General features: G+C 36.9%; 1 protein-coding gene across 3 annotated transcripts in view; it reads left to right on the top strand.

Annotated features, from left to right (window-relative positions):
• PRDM5 (PR/SET domain 5) overlaps positions 1 to 21,740 on the top strand; it is a 160,469-nt gene that overhangs the window by 80,596 nt on the left and 58,133 nt on the right. For all 3 annotated transcript variants that reach the window (XM_064477360.1, XM_031466691.2, XM_031466699.2), the window contains 4 exons: positions 824 to 981; positions 11,901 to 11,994; positions 15,755 to 15,915; positions 19,049 to 19,142. In XM_064477360.1, the coding sequence (XP_064333430.1) occupies positions 824 to 981; positions 11,901 to 11,994; positions 15,755 to 15,915; positions 19,049 to 19,142 (507 nt within the window). The remainder of the gene's footprint in view (positions 1 to 823; positions 982 to 11,900; positions 11,995 to 15,754; positions 15,916 to 19,048; positions 19,143 to 21,740) is intronic.

Below are 21,740 nucleotides of genomic sequence, written 5' to 3' on the forward strand. Positions count from 1 at the left end.
CTTTCACATTCTAACTAAGCTACTAATAAATGTTAGTGAGAAATTTATAAATACATTTTGAGAATATAAGTTTTTAAAGCCATAGTTTGATTTTAAGCAAGTTTGAATAATAGGTCTGCTATACATACTTTAAAAAATTCAGCTCTGAAAATAACTCTTGCTTTATGAGGTCTCTTTACAGAATTTAGAATGTCTATAACTTGAGGCTGTTGAAGTCAGAATGTTTCTGAATGGCTACTTCATTTGGAGGCAGGTAGAGATATTCTGGTAAATGAAAAGAAAAGATTGAAAACTGGTAGCCTTCAGATACGCTTTATTTGAAACATCTTGTTGTCAACATTACATGAATATTGCATAACTGTGGATTTTGCACAGCCACCCAAGTGTCTAGTTTCTGCTGAGGACCGGAAGCTCAGCCTGGGTGTGGTCCACTGGCCGGGCAGGGGGCAGGCCTGTCCTTCACCTCCACCGCTGTTAGGTCGCTCACCCTTAGCATTCAGAGGTGTGGCCCTGACTTAAACTCACACTGATCAGCAGATTTTTCATCTGGGATTAAGAGTTCTTCCTTGAATTTAAACTTCATCTTTATGTCTAAGCTACTTTATATATTTAGTTTGCAAAGTAGGTGAATAAAGAAAAGCTCATGCTTCTCTGGTGAAGAGGCTTACACGTCTAAGGGGTGGATTGGGTAGTAGTTTTTTTCAGTTGTTTCGATCATGTTTTAGTTGACTTATCCATAAGAAGTAATACAAGGTAAGGCTGTTTCCCTTTTTATCCTTTGCCTTTATATAGATATGAGATTGTCTCCACTCATTTTTCACAGAAAAACGACCCTATAATTGTGAGATTTGTAACAAATCTTTCAAGAGGCTTGATCAAGTGGGTGCCCACAAAGTAATACACAGTGAAGATAAGCCTTACAAATGCAAGCTTTGTGGAAAGGGATTTGCTCACAGAAATGTTTACAAGAATCACAAGAAGGTAAAAGCCTATTAATATTGTTATATACATATATATATTGCTGATTTGCTGATGTAATTACCAGCTGCTTATCCTTTAAAGAAGTTTTCGTATATCTGAGGCATGCTGTACATGTGAAATAATTGGAGAAGATCTTACTTCTGCTTTCTGGTCACTCACTCAGCCCATAACCCCTGGGGCCTTGTTTCTGCCTTTATTCTCTATTGAAACTATCCTTGCTCACGTTACCTTTTGGGCATTCTCTTCATCTGTGATGCCATTTTAGCGACTCTGCTAGGTCTTCTGCCGATTTCTCTGGACACTTCTTTGGTCATCCTGGATGCTCTGGCTGTAGGCCTCGTCTGGGTCTTCTATGCCAGCTACATCCATGACTTTGGCTACAAACTCTGTACTGATGAATTCGAAATGATTTGTTTTGTTAATCCCAAGCTTCAGACTCACATTTGTTACTGCTTATTTGATACATAACTAGGCATCTTTTTGACATAATGAACTTAACATGCTCCAGATAATGTGTCACTTTTGGAAGTTTTTGTTAATTTCTGTTAATGACAAAAAGCATCTAGTTATCCCTGTCTCTTTCTTTAGTCTTAGCCCCTTTTTAGAATTAGAAGCTAATTATTGAAGATTCTACCTTCTATGCTGTCTCATCACCTGCACAGTTATCTGATCATTTACCATTCCAACATCCGATTATCGCTCATCTTCCATCACGTTAATACCCATCTAATTCAGCTTCTTGTTACTTATCACTTCCCACTTATCCGGCTGACTAGATAATCATCCCAAAGCACAGCTCTATCACTCTTGTACTCTTGTACTATTATAAGTAGATTTCCAGTGCCTACGTAAGTTACAGTATATATATGCCTTACCCTGTCATTCAGAGTTCTCTACACCGTGACCTCAGCTTCCTTTTCCAGCTTTGTATCGCTCTATTTTCTGTGTGAACCGTATTGAAGACAACTCAGCGTGACTTCCAACTTCCCTTCCCTCCTTTCTAATGGGACTTTCTTCAAGTTACAAACTCTTCATTTCCTCTATTGATTTTTGTGTGCATTTCCTACACTTTACTCAAGTTCTTGTTACCAAATGTGTCAGTTTTATCTTATCTACTTTGTGTATAAGATATGTAATATAATATATATTATAATTAATGTTTGAATTCAATTCAGAAAATCTGCAAAGATGTTCAAATTCTTAGAAATGTATGTTTAAATTTGTGATATAATAAATATTTGCGTATTGATTTTGGTTGACAATTTTAGGATGCTGTTAAACAATATATATGTGTGTATGTGTATATAAAATGTCTTTTCAAATAACTTGTTACTTTTTGTTTGCAATATTCCATTGGAACTATATTTATTTCTGTATTTATTTGGACTTTCCAAACACATCATTTTATCTTTTTTGAAATCATTTAAGAAGCTATGATATCAATTTCAGCTGCAGTCTAAAAAGAAAAAGAGGCGGATTTTATGAAAGAATAAACAGGGTTGGTTGACAGTGTACCAGACCGCTTCTGCCTAATTTCTTGCTGACCGCCCTTATGTTTAACTCAAGCATTCTATGTTCAGAGGCTGGACCACATTCATTACTGCTGCTTTGGAATTACATGCCTATAAAAAATTATCTGGCCAGTTTCCTGCTCAGTCTCTGGAACCCTCTTGCTCCTTTCTTTGATGAAACTGATCTACCCACATTTACGAGTGTTTCACAGTTTGGCTTATATTATATGCCATATGGGAATTTGGCACAGGATCTTTGCACCATCTCTCATACTTTCAGCCATAAATCATATGAAAGTAATAATGATGTCTTGGGAAGGACAGAAACAACGATGCCTGTAATTTCCAGGGTGGAAAGCACATTCAATCCTTCTGCTGGGGACCACTGTGCTTCTCACTGTGTTACGAGCCTGGCGTGGGTTTGGTATGGTTACGTGAAAATGTCTAAAATGTTCTCTTAAGAGTTATGGCGGAAAAAGCGAATCGATTTTTTCTTCTGTCATTATTCATTAATGACATGTTACAAAACTAAAAAGTAACGAGATGCAAGTAAAGCAGAGAAAAACCACTAAGAGTCGGACTGATTTCCCCCTGTAGCATGACCAATGTTTGTTATTTTAAGTAAATTAATTATTCTTTTGGGGGTTTTGATTATGTAGCTTGTGCATTTTTATTATATGTATTTGATTTATTTTGGGATCAATTCTTTTAACATTTGGATTTGCTTGAAAAGGGACTATTTTATTGTGATCATGACAACATGGCATGACATTTTGAAGGAGTGATTTCTGTTTCTGAAACTTAATTAGTTTTTCGTCATCTTGCCAGTTTTACAGGCTCAATAGGTCCAAGTAAGTTTTCCTTTTCCCTAATCCTTTGTAGTTGTATTTTTTAGGATCTAGCTAAAACAAAGATTGTTTACCTGGATCCAGCTATATGCTTTGATTCTTTAAATCACAATTAGACAGACATTAGAGAACTGCAGGAAAGAGAAACTACTTAATTAGTCTTCACCCCCTCGTTTTGTTCCCTCTCAAATGTAATGCAGAGCAAAACTGAGATAGTGTACGGTGACCTCCTCCTGCTCTAGGCAGGGTGTCTGGATGGACTGAAGTCTTAGATCCTGGAGCCGGCACTGCCTACTTGAAGATGGAAATGAAGACAGAGAGGTTTTGTCCTGATTAGGTCATAAACAAGCCCCTGGAGGACAGAGCTGTGTCTGTTCAAATTTTCTCCTGGCCCCTTCCAGGGATGAACATTAGAGGCCTGTGAGGAACTCTGGTCACAATTGTTCCTAAAATATTTCAATTGGATCTCCTATACTACTAACATCCCATCCAGTGAGTTTTAATCTGGGCCATGGCTATTTTGTGGGTCTTGAAGTAATTTACTGGGTCATGAAGAGCCATTAAAAATTAGAATGGAAAAAATAAGAATAAACGGTCATTTAATGAAATAATACACCTGTGTGTATGTAAATCTGTGTGTGTGTGTGTGTTAGATTTAGATATAAAAATTATTTTTTTGGTAGTGATTAGTTTGAAAGAGACTGCAAATCAGACTTTGCCCGCCCAGGTGAAATTTTATTAGACCTTAAAGAAAAGGACAAATCTCTCCATAAAAACATCAGAGATTAGGTTCTAAAACCATAATATATGGCATAAATTTTACATAATAAAAAATTTTTTGACAGATTCTAAGGAAGGTGCCAAATTGTAGACTGAAAGACAGAAGCTCAGTAATTCCATCACAGCCACGTTTTCCTTCAGCTTTGCGTCAGAGTTTTCTTCCTCAGGTGTGCCATGGGTGAAGTAGCGGGTGGTTCATTTAAGGTGGTGTATTATCCGGAATTACCTACTTTTGTGTCCTAGAAGCACATTCACCATGATGAGATCCTCACATTGTTGACTGAAAAGAAGTGCACAACCTAAAAGTTGAGAGTTAACTTTTATTCAGCAGACATTTTCTGAAGACGTAACCCGGGGTGTCCGCTCAGATCACTCTGAGGGACTGCTCTGAAGAGGCAGGGGAGGAGCCAGGATATATAGGAGTTTTGCCACAAAGACCAGGTAGTCAGAACGTCAAAAGATTACAGTTAATTAAAGAAAAACAGATATCTCCAGTTGAAGAATTTAGCACTTTTCTATGTATGGGAAGGTGCAAAAGTCTAGGCTCATTGAAATCATTCCTTTGATACGCACTGAGCTATCTAAGGCCAGTGTCCCCAGTGTCCTGTTCATTCCCCTCCTGAGTTCCCTCAGGGTGCACAGTGTGGGTGGCAGCAGAGGCCAGGCTGTCTGCTTGTCTGCATCCTGAGTTCCCTCTGCCGAGGGTGGTGGTAATGGTAATGGCTGGTGACTTGATCGCCACAGCATCCTTTGTGTACTGATAAGGCTGGCAATATTTTTCATTCACAACACTAAGAGAGACATGCAGGAATCGAACCTGACAGAAGGAAACAACAGGTACAGACGTTTCTCTGAAGCTTATGTTGCTAATGGCAAATTACTTACCTTATTTAAATTACTTTCCTCAGACGGAAGTTGAGACGGCACTATACATTTTCCAACATAAGCCCCTTATTTCCTGTACGAGATAGACAGTGAGATTTGAAGATAGATGCTGGACTTTTATTCATAGCACCTATTGACATTGTGCTTTGAATGTGGCAGATGTTTCCTGAGTGAATACAAATCCACGAGAAGATTATCCCAAATAAAGAAGATACAATATTCTCAGTTAAGAAGTAGTTGTAGCGTGAGAAGTGATTTCTTTAGATCTCTGTTTGCAGTATGCATTGTAGTGCTCTGACCTTTCTGTGCACCCTCTCTCTTGACTTTATGAGCATATTAGTTGATCTGGTGATACACTGAAAAATCATTGTCGTATTCCTTCTGCCCTGAGCTTATCAACTCGAGATATTTAAGAACTCTTTAAACTTTAATTTGAAGATACTGCACTGTTGTAATTTTCAGAACCCTTTCCTGGCTCTGAGATAAGTAACTGACGTGTAGCCCACTGACTGCCAAATCGGTGATCCCCCTTTATTCTCTGACTTTAATATAGGAACCTCCCTCCCAGCTTTATTCCATGTCCTCCACTCCCCCAACCCCCAAATAGTCATCGAAGAGTGGCCAGCTAAAGACTGTACCCTGGTGTTTGCCTGAGCTGCATGCACATTGCTTGTTGCTCTTCAGAGTTTTCTTCTTCCAGGTTCCTGTGGGCACAGGGCCTTGTCTCCCAAATCCCTAGCCTCTGATTCTTGCCTGTGCCTTAAAGCTGCAGACTGGCTCTTACCTCCAGAGTTCGCCTTTGTGTGGAGTATTGCCTTTGTTCTCCACTCTGCTCTTTCCCAGCCCCCCCTCGCCCCCCGCCCAGCACAGGGGTTTGAGCTCACCTCGCTTGACCTGCCTGCACACCCATAACCTTCTTAAAACCACAAAGGAACATGTTGGAAGAGAGGAAGGTGACATTTCTTTATTTCTTAATTTAATTAAAAAAATTTTTTTGCCTTTTTTTCTGTGTAGTAGACATCTTATTAAATAAATCCCTAAAATCATACATGAATCCGTGGGTAATCAATTACGCAGCTTCGGTTAGCATCCCCTGGCCCCAGCCGCCTTCCCTTCTCTGACCCACCATATTTCCAGTCCCCTCCCCAGTGGGTAGCTTTCTGGGTGTCCCCAGATCTATTAAAAACTGTACAGATATTTGTACAAATAATTTGTTAATTATTGCTACATCTACTGCTATATTCAAAGGCCAGGGACCCTAAAAACTGGAGGATAGTTTGTAGACTGAGTAGAATTTACTTTTTATCCTCCGTATAATGCCTTTGACATACTTTAAGTCGCTGTAACAGGTTGGAGTAGGGAAGATTGATAAGGCAAGAGTTGGAGGTGGTTGGGTGGCAGAGTTGGGAAGGTGACCATTGGAATGGGAAAGAGACAATGTGAGAAGAGACTCCCAAGTGTCAGGTTGGATGGGAGTGTGCACAGGAAGCCTGCACTGTACGAGGCACCCCCGTCATCACCTGTGAATCCTCGGAAACTTTCACACTCCACACTAAGGTTTTTGTGTAAGGGGAAGTTCTTTTGGGTGGAGCATCGATAAAAGGTTTTAGCTGCCCATTGGGGCAATAAGTCTAATTAAATGTAAATGGTTTTATGACATAGATGTCATTCAGGAACTTACTTCTTTGCCTTAACATCATAACTTGGAGAGCTTTTTCAGGTAGATTCATACAGTTACTCACTTTTCATAACCATCATTATTGTGATAACATCAGTGAACATCTTTTTACATAAAACTGACTTTGCCAGGAGTATTTATGCAAACAGATCTTGTATGGAATTCATGGGTCAGATATTAATTTATTTTAAGTTTTGATTACTCCTACCCGACTGCTTTCTGAAAAAGCTCAATTTTCACTTAGCAGTGATGGAAGTGCCTCTTTATCTGTGCCCTCACTATCATTTGATTCTATCAGCCTTTTTTTTTTTTCAGTCTGAGAATTGATATTTCATTGCATTTTAGCAATCGCGGGTGAACTTCTACTCTTCTCATGTTTATTTTTCATTTACATTTCTTATGAGAAATGCCTGTAGGTGCTCTGTGTCCTTTCTCCACTGGCCTCTTTATGGCTTCTCATTGATTTCTAGGTGTTCTATAAATATTATGAATATTAATTTGTTTTAGTTTCTAATATTTGTTCTCATCTATCAACTTTCATCTTTGGAATAAAGAAGTTTTACATTTTTACGTTTTTAAGTATGACATGGATTATGTGTTGTATGACTTCTGAGTATTTACAGCTTCTGAGCTTTATGCCTTACTTAGAAAACTTTCTTATTCCAAGATTGTGGAAATCCTCATCAATTCTTTTAAAAGTTATATTTGTTTCCTTTTTATTGGTATTTTAATCCATCAATAATTTATTTTTAGGTATGGAATGAAATATTGATTCATAACCACTGCTATCACATTGTTAAAAACCTCTCATATAAATCTATTTTTGGACTCCATTTTGTTCCTTTTAATCTCTGTTCTTTTGCAATATCATACTATTTTAATAATTGCAGTTTAACGTGTTTCAATATCTGTTAGACAAGGGCTCCTTTGTAGTTTTCCTTCTTCAAAATTCTTTTATGTGGTGTTTTAGGAAGAGTAACATTAATAAGCAGATGCTTATCACTGCTTCCTTTTTGTCTTCTTGGAAATCAGTGTCATATATTAAAAAGCAGCTCCTCTTCACAAAAATTCTTCTGATAAGCACTTGCTCCTGTGAGTGATTTGGTTCAGAAATGTTTTGTTCTTTCCCCTTTTGGGTAGACAAGGCAGGAAATAAAAACAGCTCATTTTCCTCCATAATCATTAAATTAATTCTCCACTACCAGTATGTTACTTTTTCATGTATTAAAACATGTTATTTAGTATAACATGGAGCTTCGGCCCTTAACCCTTTCATTTTTATTCTACCTGAAGTTCTGCCAAGCTTGATTGACTCAGCCCATAGGATCTATGAGAAGATTAAGTAAGAGGGTTGAAAAAAAACCAAGCTCAGTTAGGTTAGCCATAGCCAGAAAATATGGTGATGGCTTGTTACACTCAGAGAAGGCAAAAAACTTTGAAAAGTAAACTCTGAAATTCATAGAACATAGCAAACGGGGGCAATTTAGTGTGAGGGCAGGAAGAATACTTATGTGAACCCTCAATATTACGGGGTAATGAATTTTAAGTGATGTCAACAGTGTTAGTTTGTGGCAGCTAAGTTAATTGAATGGAAAAGTATTATGTTTTTGAAAAAGAGACATCCTTCTCTCTCATATAACAATTTGTATCGTACTAGAAAATGCTGCAAACCTGAACCAGTGAGAATTAGAGATGTACAAATGAGAACTGTATGTGATAATTAAAGTACGCTGAAGTGCAGTATTTTCAGTAAAAAACAGGGTTTGAACCTAATATCCATATTGGGTGTTGTATATTTAAAATTAGAAAGTGATTCTAAACTCAGATCTTTTGACTTTGGTTTGCATCTGTATTATGTTGAAAATAGGCTAGTTTAGTTTTTATGAGGGTTTCAACTGAGAATATGTGGTTGGTGGTTTTAAATACACACACAACGTGCATATACATTTTACTTTCTATCTTTGTATCATCTACCTATCTATCTTTCATGACCAAATATTTGGAATCTTACCCGCATCCTGTTTCTTATTATCTGTTAATTTCTGAGGATTTATACTATAAGAAAACAATTTCCTGTTGAAGGACTGGTATTAATTTTTAGAGAGAGTAATTTTTGATAGGACTAGGATTGGTCCGTTCTTGCTTATTTGTCTGTTTGTACTATAAGAATCTGCACTCATTTCTCTTTGGATGACCCATAAAGTTCAGTACAAGATTACCAATTTATTTAGCTATCTTGCCTAGCAAACAAGTTATCCACTAGAGGAGTAGGTATAGCTGCTATGATTTGTTCCATATGAATGATAAAAATCAGGATGCCTTCTTTTATGCAGAAAATTCTGCTTTACTATTATTGTGATGTGCCTGAAAACTGTATCTTCATGAGTGAAGCCACAGGTGTCTGTTATCTGGCAGTTTGTGAAGGGACATGGTTGCTGTTTCCAGATATTCAAACAGCTTCATTATGGAAGAGAGAATAAACTTGTTCTCTATGGCTCTAGACTAGCTGTAATAAATATTGGCCATGTGGAAGCAGAACTTTCAAATTACTGGTTGAATCAGCTGATGTGTTCCAAACAATGTTTGCTAGGGGCACCCTTGGTTAGAAATATAAGATGCTGTCTCTCAGCAGTATTGTAGAGGGGAAATATCCCTGCGTTGGGAATCTAAATTGCCACCTTCCAAGGAAGACTTCATCTCTTCTCTTAGCAAATTCCCTTTGCTTTGATCACGGTATACAGTTGGCCCTTTGTGTCTGCAGGTGCCATATCCACAGACTCAACCAACTGAATGTAAAGTATTTGGAAAAAAATTCCAGGGAGTGGCAAAAAGCAAAACTTGAATTGCTGTGCACTGGCAACCATTTACGTTGTTTTAGGTACTGTAACAATTTAGAGATGATTTAAAGTATATGGGAGGATGTGCATAGGTTGTATGCAGGTACTATGCCATTTTATATAAGGGACTTGGGCGTCCTTGGATTTTGGTCCATGGATATGGAGGGAAGAGTGTGCCTAAGGCTGTGGGGACGTCTCTGAGTTTCTTTCCTCAGAGACGCGCACCTGCTCCCCTGCTTATGTCAGATCTTCCCTCAAGTGTCACTTCTCACCCAGAATTTCCTTGACACCTTTTAAAATTGCTGCCCTGTTCTCTGAAACATTTGCTGTCCCCTTTCCCTACTTTATTTTTCTCTGTAGCATGTATCTCCTACTTACTGTTTGTTAATTTGTCCTTTCTCCACCAGTATAAGAGCTCCATGATAGTGGGGACTTTTGTCTTTTTCTTTTTTTTTTTTTTTTTAACTGCTATATACTCAGCATGTAAAATAGGACTGGCATGCAGTGGCATGAAGTGCATATCATAGACTTGGCACAAAACAAATAATGAATGAAATTTTAAGAGAGCTATTTGGAGGAGAGTCCTTTTGCCCCCTTTTTGGAGTTTTTACATTTTCTTATTAATTTGCTATAACTCTTTATATTAACAATTTTAAACTTTTGGTTGATGTTGTAACTATTGTCTTTGACACCAAACGTTTTTGTCTTGCAGTTTTAAATTTAATCCTTTCCCTTACCTGAATTCCTGGGTTTCTGGAATCCTTAGAAGCCTTTTAGTAAATAACAGTAAAAATTATTTAAATATTCACTCGTATTTTCTTCTACTATATTTAGTGTCTTACTCTTCACATTTGAAAAAACATCTGAATAGAAATGATTTTCAAAAATTTAAAAAAAAATTTAAATTTCAAAAAATTTTATTGATGTTAAGGGGTGAAGAATAGACACAACTTCATTTTTTCTGAATGTCTATACAGTTGCTTCACAACCATTTACTAAATAATCCACTGTTCCGCTCCCAATTTGAAATGCCATATTTTCCTATATTAAATGTTCATATATCTTATGTAATGAAAGAAACCTGCTTTTTGTTCTATTTCATGGATATATTTATTCCCAGCTAAATAGCAATTTGAATATCTGTAGTTTATCCTGAGTTTTAAATATTTGTTCCTCCCATCCTTTTAATATGTTTTTACAGTTGAAAACAGGCATGATAATCCCTTTTCACTAACATTATGTTAACAGGTAATGTTTGTACCTTTAATATTATAATGTTCATTAATCAGGTATAAATCTATATGCTGTGAATAAAGTGACCTTTCCTTAAATTATTCCCTTATTTTTATATCACAGATATCATAAAAAGCCATCAATTATGTGATTTGCTTTATTGCAATAAGAAAACATAGTTCCGTTTTCTATATTTTAGCATTTGTGAGCATTATTTTCTTACCATTGGGTAGAATCGAATTTTATTTTCTTATTTAGGCAAAATGGGTTAATACTGATGTGTAATGGAAAATAGGTGAAGTGAATAAGCTGGGGTTTTGTTGTTGTTGTTGTTGTTTTGTTGTTTTTGTTTTTGACTTTCAGATCTAGCAGGTGGTTTTCTGTTGTTGCTGGTTTACGCATTTATTTTTGTCTGTCATGTGATTAATCATGCTTGCTGCATCTATGCTGTTTGACATTTGGCAAGTTACTGAAACTTTTTGAGCCTTAGTTTTCTTATCCATAAAATGGGGACAACTGTAGTATTTTATTTATCAAATTGCTGTTAGAATGAAGTGAAATAATTCATGTAAAGTGTTTAACCTAGCATTTGACATACAATAAATATTTAATGAATGTTATCCAGAATTAATATAACACGAGTAAATACTCTAGTTTGATTTAGGGGAAGAGCAGCACCTAGGATTAAAAATGACTTGAAATTATTCAGTCAAGTTGAAACAGAAAGGATGGAAACAATCTCCCTTATACCAGTGTCCTTTATCTGTGTGGAGAATGTTGTACCAGCATCATTAAAGTCTGTCCAGTGATAAAGAAGGTTTAATCTTTAGAGCAATTACGTATCATTTCACTCGGCAAAGTAGATCCTGAGACATCTTAGTGTGTATTGAGATGAGCATTTGAGATTATAGGAACGATTTTCTTTACTATGTATCAAGTTAATTATTCATGTGAGATGTTAAAAAGACAGTTGTTTTTCTCCGGTGAACACAGCATATTTGTGTTTCCAAGTTTATGGGGAAGAATGTCACCAGAAGAAATGGGATAGTGTCCACCTTCCTGTCTTTCCTCGTTCACATCAGGCTCCAGTTGTAATGACCAGTTGATTCTACAGCCTCCTGACTCCGACCGTGTCTTTCATCTGCAGACCCACTCTGAAGAGAGGCCCTTCCAGTGTGAGGAGTGTAAAGCTTTGTTCCGGACCCCATTTTCTTTGCAGAGACACCTGCTCATCCATAACAGTAAGTCACAGTCTGGGCAGTTGAGGACCAAAGGAGTTACCTCACACTGCGTTCTTAGAACCTTTGTGAATGTAGCCGTCATAGAAGCAGACCTGTAAGTAGTTATGTCATCTGCTTTTAAACTTAAAAAGGACTGATAACTGCCTTTCACCTTTTCTTCCTTTATCCTTGCTTTATTTTCCCACAGTAAGATTCATCATTTTATATAATTTTTTTCCCACTATTTCAAGATTGTGTATGAAAACATGTCATGTCAATAAAGTATCCTTGAAATTTGTTCTGAAACAGACATTTTTGTTTCCTTTTAAATGTAATGATTAAGGAAACAAATCTGACTCTTTAAAACATGCAGATATCTGGCATGACTTTATTAGCTCACAGACTTTTAAAACTGGGAAGGATCAGAGTTACTGTGTAATTTAACCTCTTAATTTGAGGGGAATTGAGAAAACTGAGACTCAGAGAAGCATAGTGACACACTCAGGGTTGCACAGCACTAGGGCTAGCCCCCATGCCTCTAATGGTCAGGTGCTTCTCCTGCTTACTACACTGCCTCTGAGTTCTTACGTCGTCTGGCAAGGGCATTTTTTTTTTTTTTTTTTTTTGGGCAGGGGGAATAAGTTATTCACATAAATACAATGAAAGTCTGTCTAGTGGTTACACTCAGAGCTCCTTTTAGAATACTACAATTTATAGCTGTATTGCTGAAGGAGGTCACTTTATTTCAGAGAAGAAAGTGTTATGGCCAAGTGGGGTTTTAAAGTGGGTTCTGTGTTCAGATGTTGAAGTTACCAGAGATTTACTACATTACTGTATCTAAAATTAAATTAAAATGGTATAACATAGATAATATTTATATGCTTGCTTTTAATTCGAGTTGTTTTTTCAGTGGAACATCCTCTAACATGAAGTTTCTACTGCTGATTAAATTTTTAATATTTCTGAGGAGCACAGAGCAATTAATCAGTCTTGACATTTGATTGTACAGATAGGCTAGCATCTTGGAAGAGATTTTCTCTGGTCAAGTCAAAGTATTTGAAATACAACATAATAAAGATGTTGAAGTCTCTCTGTTTATCGAGTGGTAATGATTGTGATAAAATGCCTCTTTGCTTAGAAGAAAGACAGTGCTGTGATCTCAGCCATTCTCTGCTCGCCTTACAGCTCTGGAGAAGTTGTTAGCACTACTTTACATTTTCCTTATAAAGAACATCTGTGTATTTAAGAAATAAAATATGTCATGTAACAGCAGGAATTTCCATCCCATTTCACTATCATTTGATTGATAAAAATAACTATTATGAGATGAAGGGATTTTAGAACAGGGATTTAGACAAGGGAACCTCATTCATACCATTAAGACTTACGTGGCTAAACTTGATCTGATGCTCAGGGAATTTTTTTTTTTTTTTTTTTTGCACAGATGAAATTTTATTTTTAATAGCAGCAAGGAGTTTTTAATAGAAAGAATTGAATACTTTTGATTTCAGCTTATTGTTTGTCATCAACTTGAGACGTAGGATTGAAGTGACCAGGTGTAGACTGTGCTTGTGCGTTCTGTGTTTAATATAATGCTGATCACCACATCAGTCAGAGACTTTATAAAGCTGCATCAAGATATTTAGCTAGGAAAGTCACCTTGGTAATGGAGTAAGTAAATGCCTTACTTAAGGTAAACATCAGTTAAGGCTAGTGAGCTAAAAGGATGGCAAAACCAAAGTGGTGCAAATGGAAAGGACAGAGAGTAGGTCTTGTCTTATACAATATAGAAACAAAAACCCTTTTAATTTCAAAACATGAAGTTTGTTTTAGAGACTTAACATCAGCATTCTCGCTCAAAATATGAAGAATAAGATGTCATAATTATTTTGGAAATCATTTTTATTATCTAATCCACTGAAAACCAAAAGGTAAGTTAGTAGCTAGCTTCTTGGCTTTAAGAAAGGGGAAAATCCTGGTAAATTTAAGGTAAAGAAATCTGATAAAAATCAGGTAAAATCTAGTATCAGAATTTTAAAATTCTGATAAAAGTTAAAACAAAGAAATCTGGAAATTAAAATATGGAAGAAGAACGGCATGGACTCCCTTGGTATAGCTTGATGAGATTTCTGTACAAGAACCAATATTTTGATTCACCTGATGATTTAATGGAAATACATTGATAGGAGCAGTCTTAGAGTATTTTTTTTTCCAGTGCTTGAATAGATTTGGTATTACTAGCATTTACAATCTTTTATCAATTGTCCTTTTACTCTCACTGGGTATATATTTTATACAAATAAAATTTTAAATAAATCTGAAAAGATACATAAAGCAAACCAGGTGACAACAGTAACACCCTGCAACAAACATGCACAAAGGCTGCACGTAAACACAGCTCTCAGAATCGACACAGTTCCTGCCTGGTTTGGGGGTGACTTTGTTTCAAGCGTCAAATTTCAACAACTCAACAACTTCCTTAGAGACTTTAAGAGACTTTAAATTAAAAGCTATACTTCTGTTTGAAAAGACAAAGGGAGGGTAATTTGCCTTTGCCTTTTTTGTTCTTTCTCGTTGTCCTTCCTTCCTTAAAATTGGTATGGAGAAATAATAAGATCTTCACATTTTTAAATTCATACTAGTGAAAACTGAGGGAAGTTAGAAGAGCTTGGTTGAAATTGAGGTGTTCTCTTATTCAGACGTAGGAAGTTATCTGCAGATTTTGTCTCATAGTGGGTATAATATGTGAATCTGTGCTATTGCAATTTTTCTCTAGAAAGAGGAAATATCTGCAAATACTAGTCTATCTTTATACAGACTACATGTGTGTTACAACTTCCTAGGAGATAATCACTATTTTCTAATTGTGCACATTGTTAGCTTAAAATGTATTTAAAATGGACCACTAAACTTTAGACATAGCACGATATGAAAGTTTTAAAAATATCATAAACTCCTTAAACACAGCTTCTGGAGTTCCTTTCCTGCAAGCATAAGCTGTTGAACAAGAAGAGGAAAACTTTCCCAGGTCCCCAGGGGATCTAGGGTAGAAAAGGGTAATAGCACTCTGGATCCCTCTGCCCCAATCCAGATTCCTCTCTGAAAGGCAACTCCCACACTGTCTGAGAGCCTGGAAGTTGAACCCCTTCTCCAGCCATTTCACAGCAGACCAAGGACTGATTGGAGAGCCTCCAGTCCGAGGTCCTGAGATAGTGCTGAGGAAGGAAGGCGTATTGTAGGCTGCTCCTGTCCCGGGATGAAGGGCCCACTCTGACATATGCCTTCAGGGGCATCCCTCCAGCTTGCTGCCTGTGACCCAGTTCTGCTTGTGTCCCTGAAGGCCGGGGAGAGAGTAGGGGGTTTGAAGGGAGTTCAGGAGAGACCCCAAAGGCAGCTCACTCTGCTGGACAGAAGCCTTTTGTCACAAGTATCTACTTACCACAAATCCAAACCCCTGCCCTAGAAATACATACTTTTAAAGAAAGTTCATGGTACCTTTAGAAAAGTAGCTAATTCAATCCTCACATTTTCCAGCTAAGGACACTGAGGGTCTAAGATGGTTAGAAGACTCCCCCACCTCCTTGCCTTCACACAGAGAATTAGCAAATATGGAACTGAAAATGTGTTGGAAAAATGACCTTTAATGGTTATGATAAATTGAGCTGTGAACACGCTAACTACTTTTTGGAGAAAACAACACTGAATCTGGTACTCATGAGGGGGTTTAATAGCACCCTGCTGTGTGTCTGTGTTTCTCTTATTTGACTTTTTCATTTCTAAGGTGAGAGGACTTTCAAGTGTCATCACTGTGATGCTACCTTTAAAAGGAAGGATACCTTAAATGTTCATGTCCAGGTGGTCCATGAAAGACACAAGAAGTACAGATGTGAGCTGTGTAATAAAGCGTTTGTTACACCTTCAGTGCTTAGAAGTCACAAGAAGGTAAGTAGAAACCTTCCTCGAATTTGACTGGATTACATATTTAATGTCAACAGGCATGTATGTTAATTAGCATGTGATAATCAATTTTATCAAAATATTTACTCAAAATGACAAATAAGGAACGCATGATTGATACATTCAGCAAATGTCTGTTTTCTTCATTTTACCAGAAGAGTCATATTTATCATATAAAAGCAGACCTAGATCTGGGTCTGGACTCCACATGGTCCGAAGCTATGCCTATAGATGGGTCATACAAAGTACCTGATGGGAGCTTCTCGATTTTTACACATTTTTTTGTTAACATAGGTTTCTTTTGAAAGATATTGAGTAGAGCTTGAATAGTTTTATTTTTCAAAGCTAGTTCTGATATTTATTGACAGGTTGTTAGACTGAGCTCTTGTAGGAGCCGAGTGGTCCTTCTTCATCTTGCATGAACCTAGGGAAACCTAGAACCTAGAACCTAGGGAAGTTCCTGCCCAGCTCAAATACAATGATGTTCTTACTGATGGTGATTTGGAGATTATCTTATTTATGTTATGCTAATTGGCTCAAGCAAATCAACAGTTTATTTTTATTTGTTGATTAAATACATTTTAAGTGTATCTTTAAAATAGCAAAATTGATATTATAAGAAAAGCAATTTAAAGTTTTAACATTGACCTTAGAAATGAGTGTGAAGTGTGGTAGTTTTCTGCTGCTCGGTGTGCCCCGTAAGTATTCAATGTGAAGTGACTCCCATGTCATGATTTTAATTTTGGTACCTGTCCTTAATACAGCTGTTTCAAAGGGACTGAGTAGAGTAAATTTCTTTTCCTGTATCTTTAATGCTCAGTAATAGTGATATGGTCTTCTCTTTTCAAATCTCTGAATAGTTTAGTCTTTCAACTTTCTTTTCTTGGATTACTTTTTTGCATGAATTTAGTACGCTTTTGTTGCATTTTAATCACTGAGTGAAAAGTATAGTGTGTTTTCAAGAGAGATACATTTATTTGTCTGCAATAACAGATTGTCATAGACTACATTCTGGAGTATATTGTTCATTTTTGTCTCATTCATTTACCCAATATCATTTTCACAGTGATCTGTTTCCATGCTTTCTTATCCAAATTTAAGAAATTTTAGTATTATACTTTCAGTGTTTTTTAATATCAACTAATCAAATTCTGTACCTAATAATAAGATATGTTTTTGAGTTAAGCCAAAAGGAACACTTTTATTTTTTTCATTAATGTTGCCTTAATGCCTTTTATTTTGAACCTTATACCACTGAAGGGTAAGCAACGGAGGTCTTGTAAGCAAACGATGAAATATTTATGTAGCAGCAAGAAATGCTGTGGGTTTTATAAAGATATTACAAATAAATTGGAAGTTGGCTGTTTGGAATAATCCAGTGTTGTAATAATAGATGTGTACAATTTCTAAACAACCTTACATTAATCAAGAAAGAATTGCCATATTTTGTCCCTTCTGTCAGGGAAGAAGAACACAGGTCTGTTATACGTTAAAAATGTTACACCATTTCCTTTAAATTGAACCATAATGTGGACCATGGGAGTAGCAGCTCTTGCTGAGGTATAAAGAATGTATAGCTGTTTTGTGTAAGGACTTGTAGTGAAAATGGAAAGTTAAGTGCCTGCCAAATGTAGAATCAAGGAAATGTCTGTTGTAGACAGTGTCATTGGCTAAGGTGGACACTGATTAGACTGTATTCCTCACACTTGAGTTAATATAAATCATTTCCAAGGGGAAAACAATCTAAAGGACACTGATGTTGGGTAAGGTATTTCGTTTGTAACTCTTTTAAAAATTACAAATGTGATAGTGAATATCCAAATACAGATGATCATTCAAATATGGAAATTTACAAGTTAAGTATCAACCAATAAGACCATGAAGCCAATTATATTAAAGTTAACAATTAGTTTAATATGGAGGCTGAGAATGTTTTGCTGAGTTTGTGGTTCTTTGAGGTTGTCAGGTGGGGACATCGTTGTCCCATCCCTTTTTCTCTGTCCCAGCCAGTGTGTCTTCTCCTTCTGGAACCCATAATTTTTTAAAAACCTTTCCTATTCTTTTTACAGTAGCTCATGGAAATTCAAATGATATTACTTGCCAGTAATTTTCTTAAAAGCAAATGCAAACACAGGCCCTGGAAGCTCTGGTTTGTGGTGAAGATGGTAACCCAGATGATTCACTATATGCTTTTATTAATATTTAAGTTAAAGTTAAAATAAAATAAATTCTAAAAACAGTGAGAGAGAATGTGCAGATGTCTGAAGTCATTGCCTCCTTCTCCCAACTTTTCCCTTCTCCTGAGTTTGAAAAACAATGGGACTTGAAAAATAGCTCTGACCTCGCGTTTATTGGAATGACCCATTTTGATGTTGGTAGAAACACTGGCCTCCTGATGAGATTGTGAGACAAGTTTAAAACCCTCCATCTGCCTCCTCTTTTTGGAGAGGTCACTCTTTTTTCTTTGAACTCGAACATTTTGTCGAAACTGGCTTGTGATGATACTCATTCACCTTTCCTCGTGTGGTTGTTTGATGCCCAGATTAAAGGTATGTTGAGGGCAGGAATGTTCTTTCAAATTGACTGTTCAATTAGCACCTGCTGATTTCAAAGATCAAGTCAGATTTCTATTCCTTTGTACTTTGCAGTAAACTCAATCCAGTCAGACAAACATAATGCAAGTAACAGATTACTTTATTGAGATTAATTCTGTCCTCAAGCGTTAAATACACACAAAGAATGTGAAAAAAGCTCCCAAGAAATTGTTTCTTGGTAGCAGTCAAGGGCAGCTGCAGCCCCATTTTGATTATGTGGTTTTGCTAGCATATACCGGTTTGGTATAACTTAATCATTTTTAGATGGGGACTCCATAAACGCTTAAAAAGTAAACTGCAGAATTATTTTCAGATTAACACTAATGCATGATTCTAAGAGGTTTTTTTGAGCCAGTGGGAATACCCACAATAAATTGTTTAAAATCTCATTGTGATATTAAATCATTTTAAACAAATGTAATCCTGGAAAAAAAAGGATTTACTGTTGTCAGAGGCACTTAATCATTTGTACCTAATTCTTTATATTTATCCTCAACCCTTTTTTTTTTTTCCTTTCCATTTAGACACACACAGGAGAAAAGGAGAAAATCTGCCCATATTGTGGCCAGAAGTTTGCCAGCAGTGGTACACTGCGAGTTCATATCCGCAGCCATACAGGTATGTAGATTGTAATTGGTGATAAAAACATTATAGAGAAAACAGATTCCTCCAGGATAATGAATATTGCAGTTTTACAAAATGACTCCCAGGTTAAGAATTCATCCTGGCTCTTTTCTCTCCTTAAACAATTTACAGAATCCAGTTCTTTATTCTAGAAAAATCTTGAATAAGGATACTTTCCCAAAATGAAATATCTGAGGTGGAAACTGATTAATGTCTGGTTGTGATATGTGTGCTTTACTTTACATACTGTTTCAGTGGGTGGAACAGGGAGTAACAGTTTTATAGAAGGCTATGGGCTTGCCCCTCCCTTATCTCGCATCAAGTGTAGCCTTTACAAATTTTAAAAAGTCTTTGGAATGTGGCTTGGATGCTATAAGATTTTATTGGCTGTAAGTGTGCTGTGGCCATAATAATGTTTTATGCCACAGATTGCTTCCCAAAGGGTTTTTTTCATTTCTTACGACTTCCTGTGTAATTTCTCCCATGAAAGAGGGCTGTGCCCTAGTGAAGGGTGAATGAACAACTAAACATTCTCCTTAAGAACCTTGTCTGGGTGTTATCTGTCATGTAGAGAAGTACTTGCAAAGACTGGAGAGAATACTCTTTCATTTTGGTGGCCAGGTTAGTTTATATGTATCTAAAGCGGTTCTCAGTGGCTGGCCTGTGTGTGGTACCCTGTGTAACTGGTAACACTGCTGAAGCTTTTTATTCAAGAGCCATGGTATTTAACTTTCCTTACCATGGTGCCACCAGCATCTAGGACAGCGTCTAGTACAGGAACTGTTTTGTGACTGAAAAAATGTTAGTTTAAGCAGGTCAGAGAATCAATACTGTAATTATTACACATAAGTGGAGAAGAAGGACAGCCATGCAGCATAATTTCTCATTTTGGAAATTTTCTGGCAAAAGCTAAAAGACATAGGTCAGCTTAGTATTTATCATCTTAGAATAGCCTCTTTCATACTTTCATAGGAAACAGATAATCAAAAAGATCAAGCATTGTATGTGATGGCTGTGGAATAATGGGCGCCCTAAAGAAAGAAAGGAGGTCTTCTTACTTAGAAGTATCTAGAGAAAGTGAGGTTTTCAGGACAAAGTCCAATATGTGCAGCAGAAGCAGAGAACAACAAAAAGAAAAGTAGAAGCAGAAGGAAAAGGGCAGCAGAGAGCCGTGTGGAGGGAGGACAGGTGGACTTAAAGGAGTGCTGGGGCTGCTCGCACCCTGTCCCGGGTGTACAGAAGAAGCAGGTAAATGATGAAGAGAGAGGAGAGAGCGCTCCCAAGCCCGGGGCCAGCCCCTGCAACCCGACAGCATAGGCTTTGGCGTCATCGGGCACCACCCTCTTCTATGTACCGGGGTCGTGTGGACTTGTGATGGGCACGGGCACGGGCGAGAGTGAAATCAGCAGCCTTCCGTTCTGGATCAGGAGATGTCTTTGTGCCACCCTGAAAGCATCACTTACGATTTGCTCGGTAGATTTTAGGTCTGCATGTGTGTGCTTGTGCATGTAATCTGTGTATGGAAGGAGGGCAAGCGGGAAATGGGGAAAATGTATTATTTCTATATATCGTAGCAGTACATTTATAATAATGCCCTGTGACATCATCATGTAATTGAATTATGGTTGTTAGAGTGTGTTTTTAAAAGGCAGTGATTATTGTTCAGAATGTATTAAAATATGTATTTCAGCATAGAAAAGATGAATCGATCATAGAACCCTTGAGTATTCAAAATAATTCTATCCTTGCGAATTGTGTGCCTACATTTTATTTTACTTGTCAGAAGGATGGGCAGTAGAGAATAATGTACTTAAACTAGTAATTTCTCTTAAATTTTTTATTAAGATTATCCTCTACAAAGTTACAATAAGATTTTTGACCTCCAAGAATTCTCTGACAAAAATATTAAATATATGTAGTGTTTATTGTTGTCATATATTATGTTCTATATTATGTGTAATCTAAACAATATTTTAAAATTTGAGTCATTTTATGTATGATCTGGCTATTCACTGTGTGCATGAATCTGCACAAAATGTCATACAGATTCTGGCCTATTGGTTTCTGATCAAGGAAACTTACCACCTAAATTCAAACATGGCTGAGGCCTAGGCGGCCAACACATACATTTAAATAAAATAAAAATATAAAGGTGGCCTATGTGTATGTGTATGCCCACACAAGTAATTGTATAATTAATTATAATTGTTATTTGCTTATAACTAGATTTTTCTGTTTAAAATCAGACTCATTTTCACATTTTACAATTCTTCTTTAAGTTATTTTGATGTGAAGCCTATGTTTCTTTGTGACGATTGCCTGGAAACATAGCTGTGGTTGTATTTGGAGTGGTGGGTGCCAGCCAATGTCAGTGACAGCAGAGACCCGGCTGCTTGCTGGCATCTGGGCTTCCTGGCATGGATTTCTTTTCCAGCATGGGCAGATGTTGCATTTGCTTTCTTTTATTTGCTTTGTCCTGTCCTCCAAATCATGCACATCCATTTACCCTTCCAAGCTGGAACTTGGCTCAGTGACCACATGGGTTTATGTAGGTTTTTTTCTACTATGATGGTAGAGTTCTCCTTATTTTGA

The sequence above is a fragment of the Camelus dromedarius genome, chromosome 1 (assembly GCF_036321535.1).
Source record: "Camelus dromedarius isolate mCamDro1 chromosome 1, mCamDro1.pat, whole genome shotgun sequence".
Lineage (NCBI taxonomy): Eukaryota > Metazoa > Chordata > Mammalia > Artiodactyla > Camelidae > Camelus > Camelus dromedarius.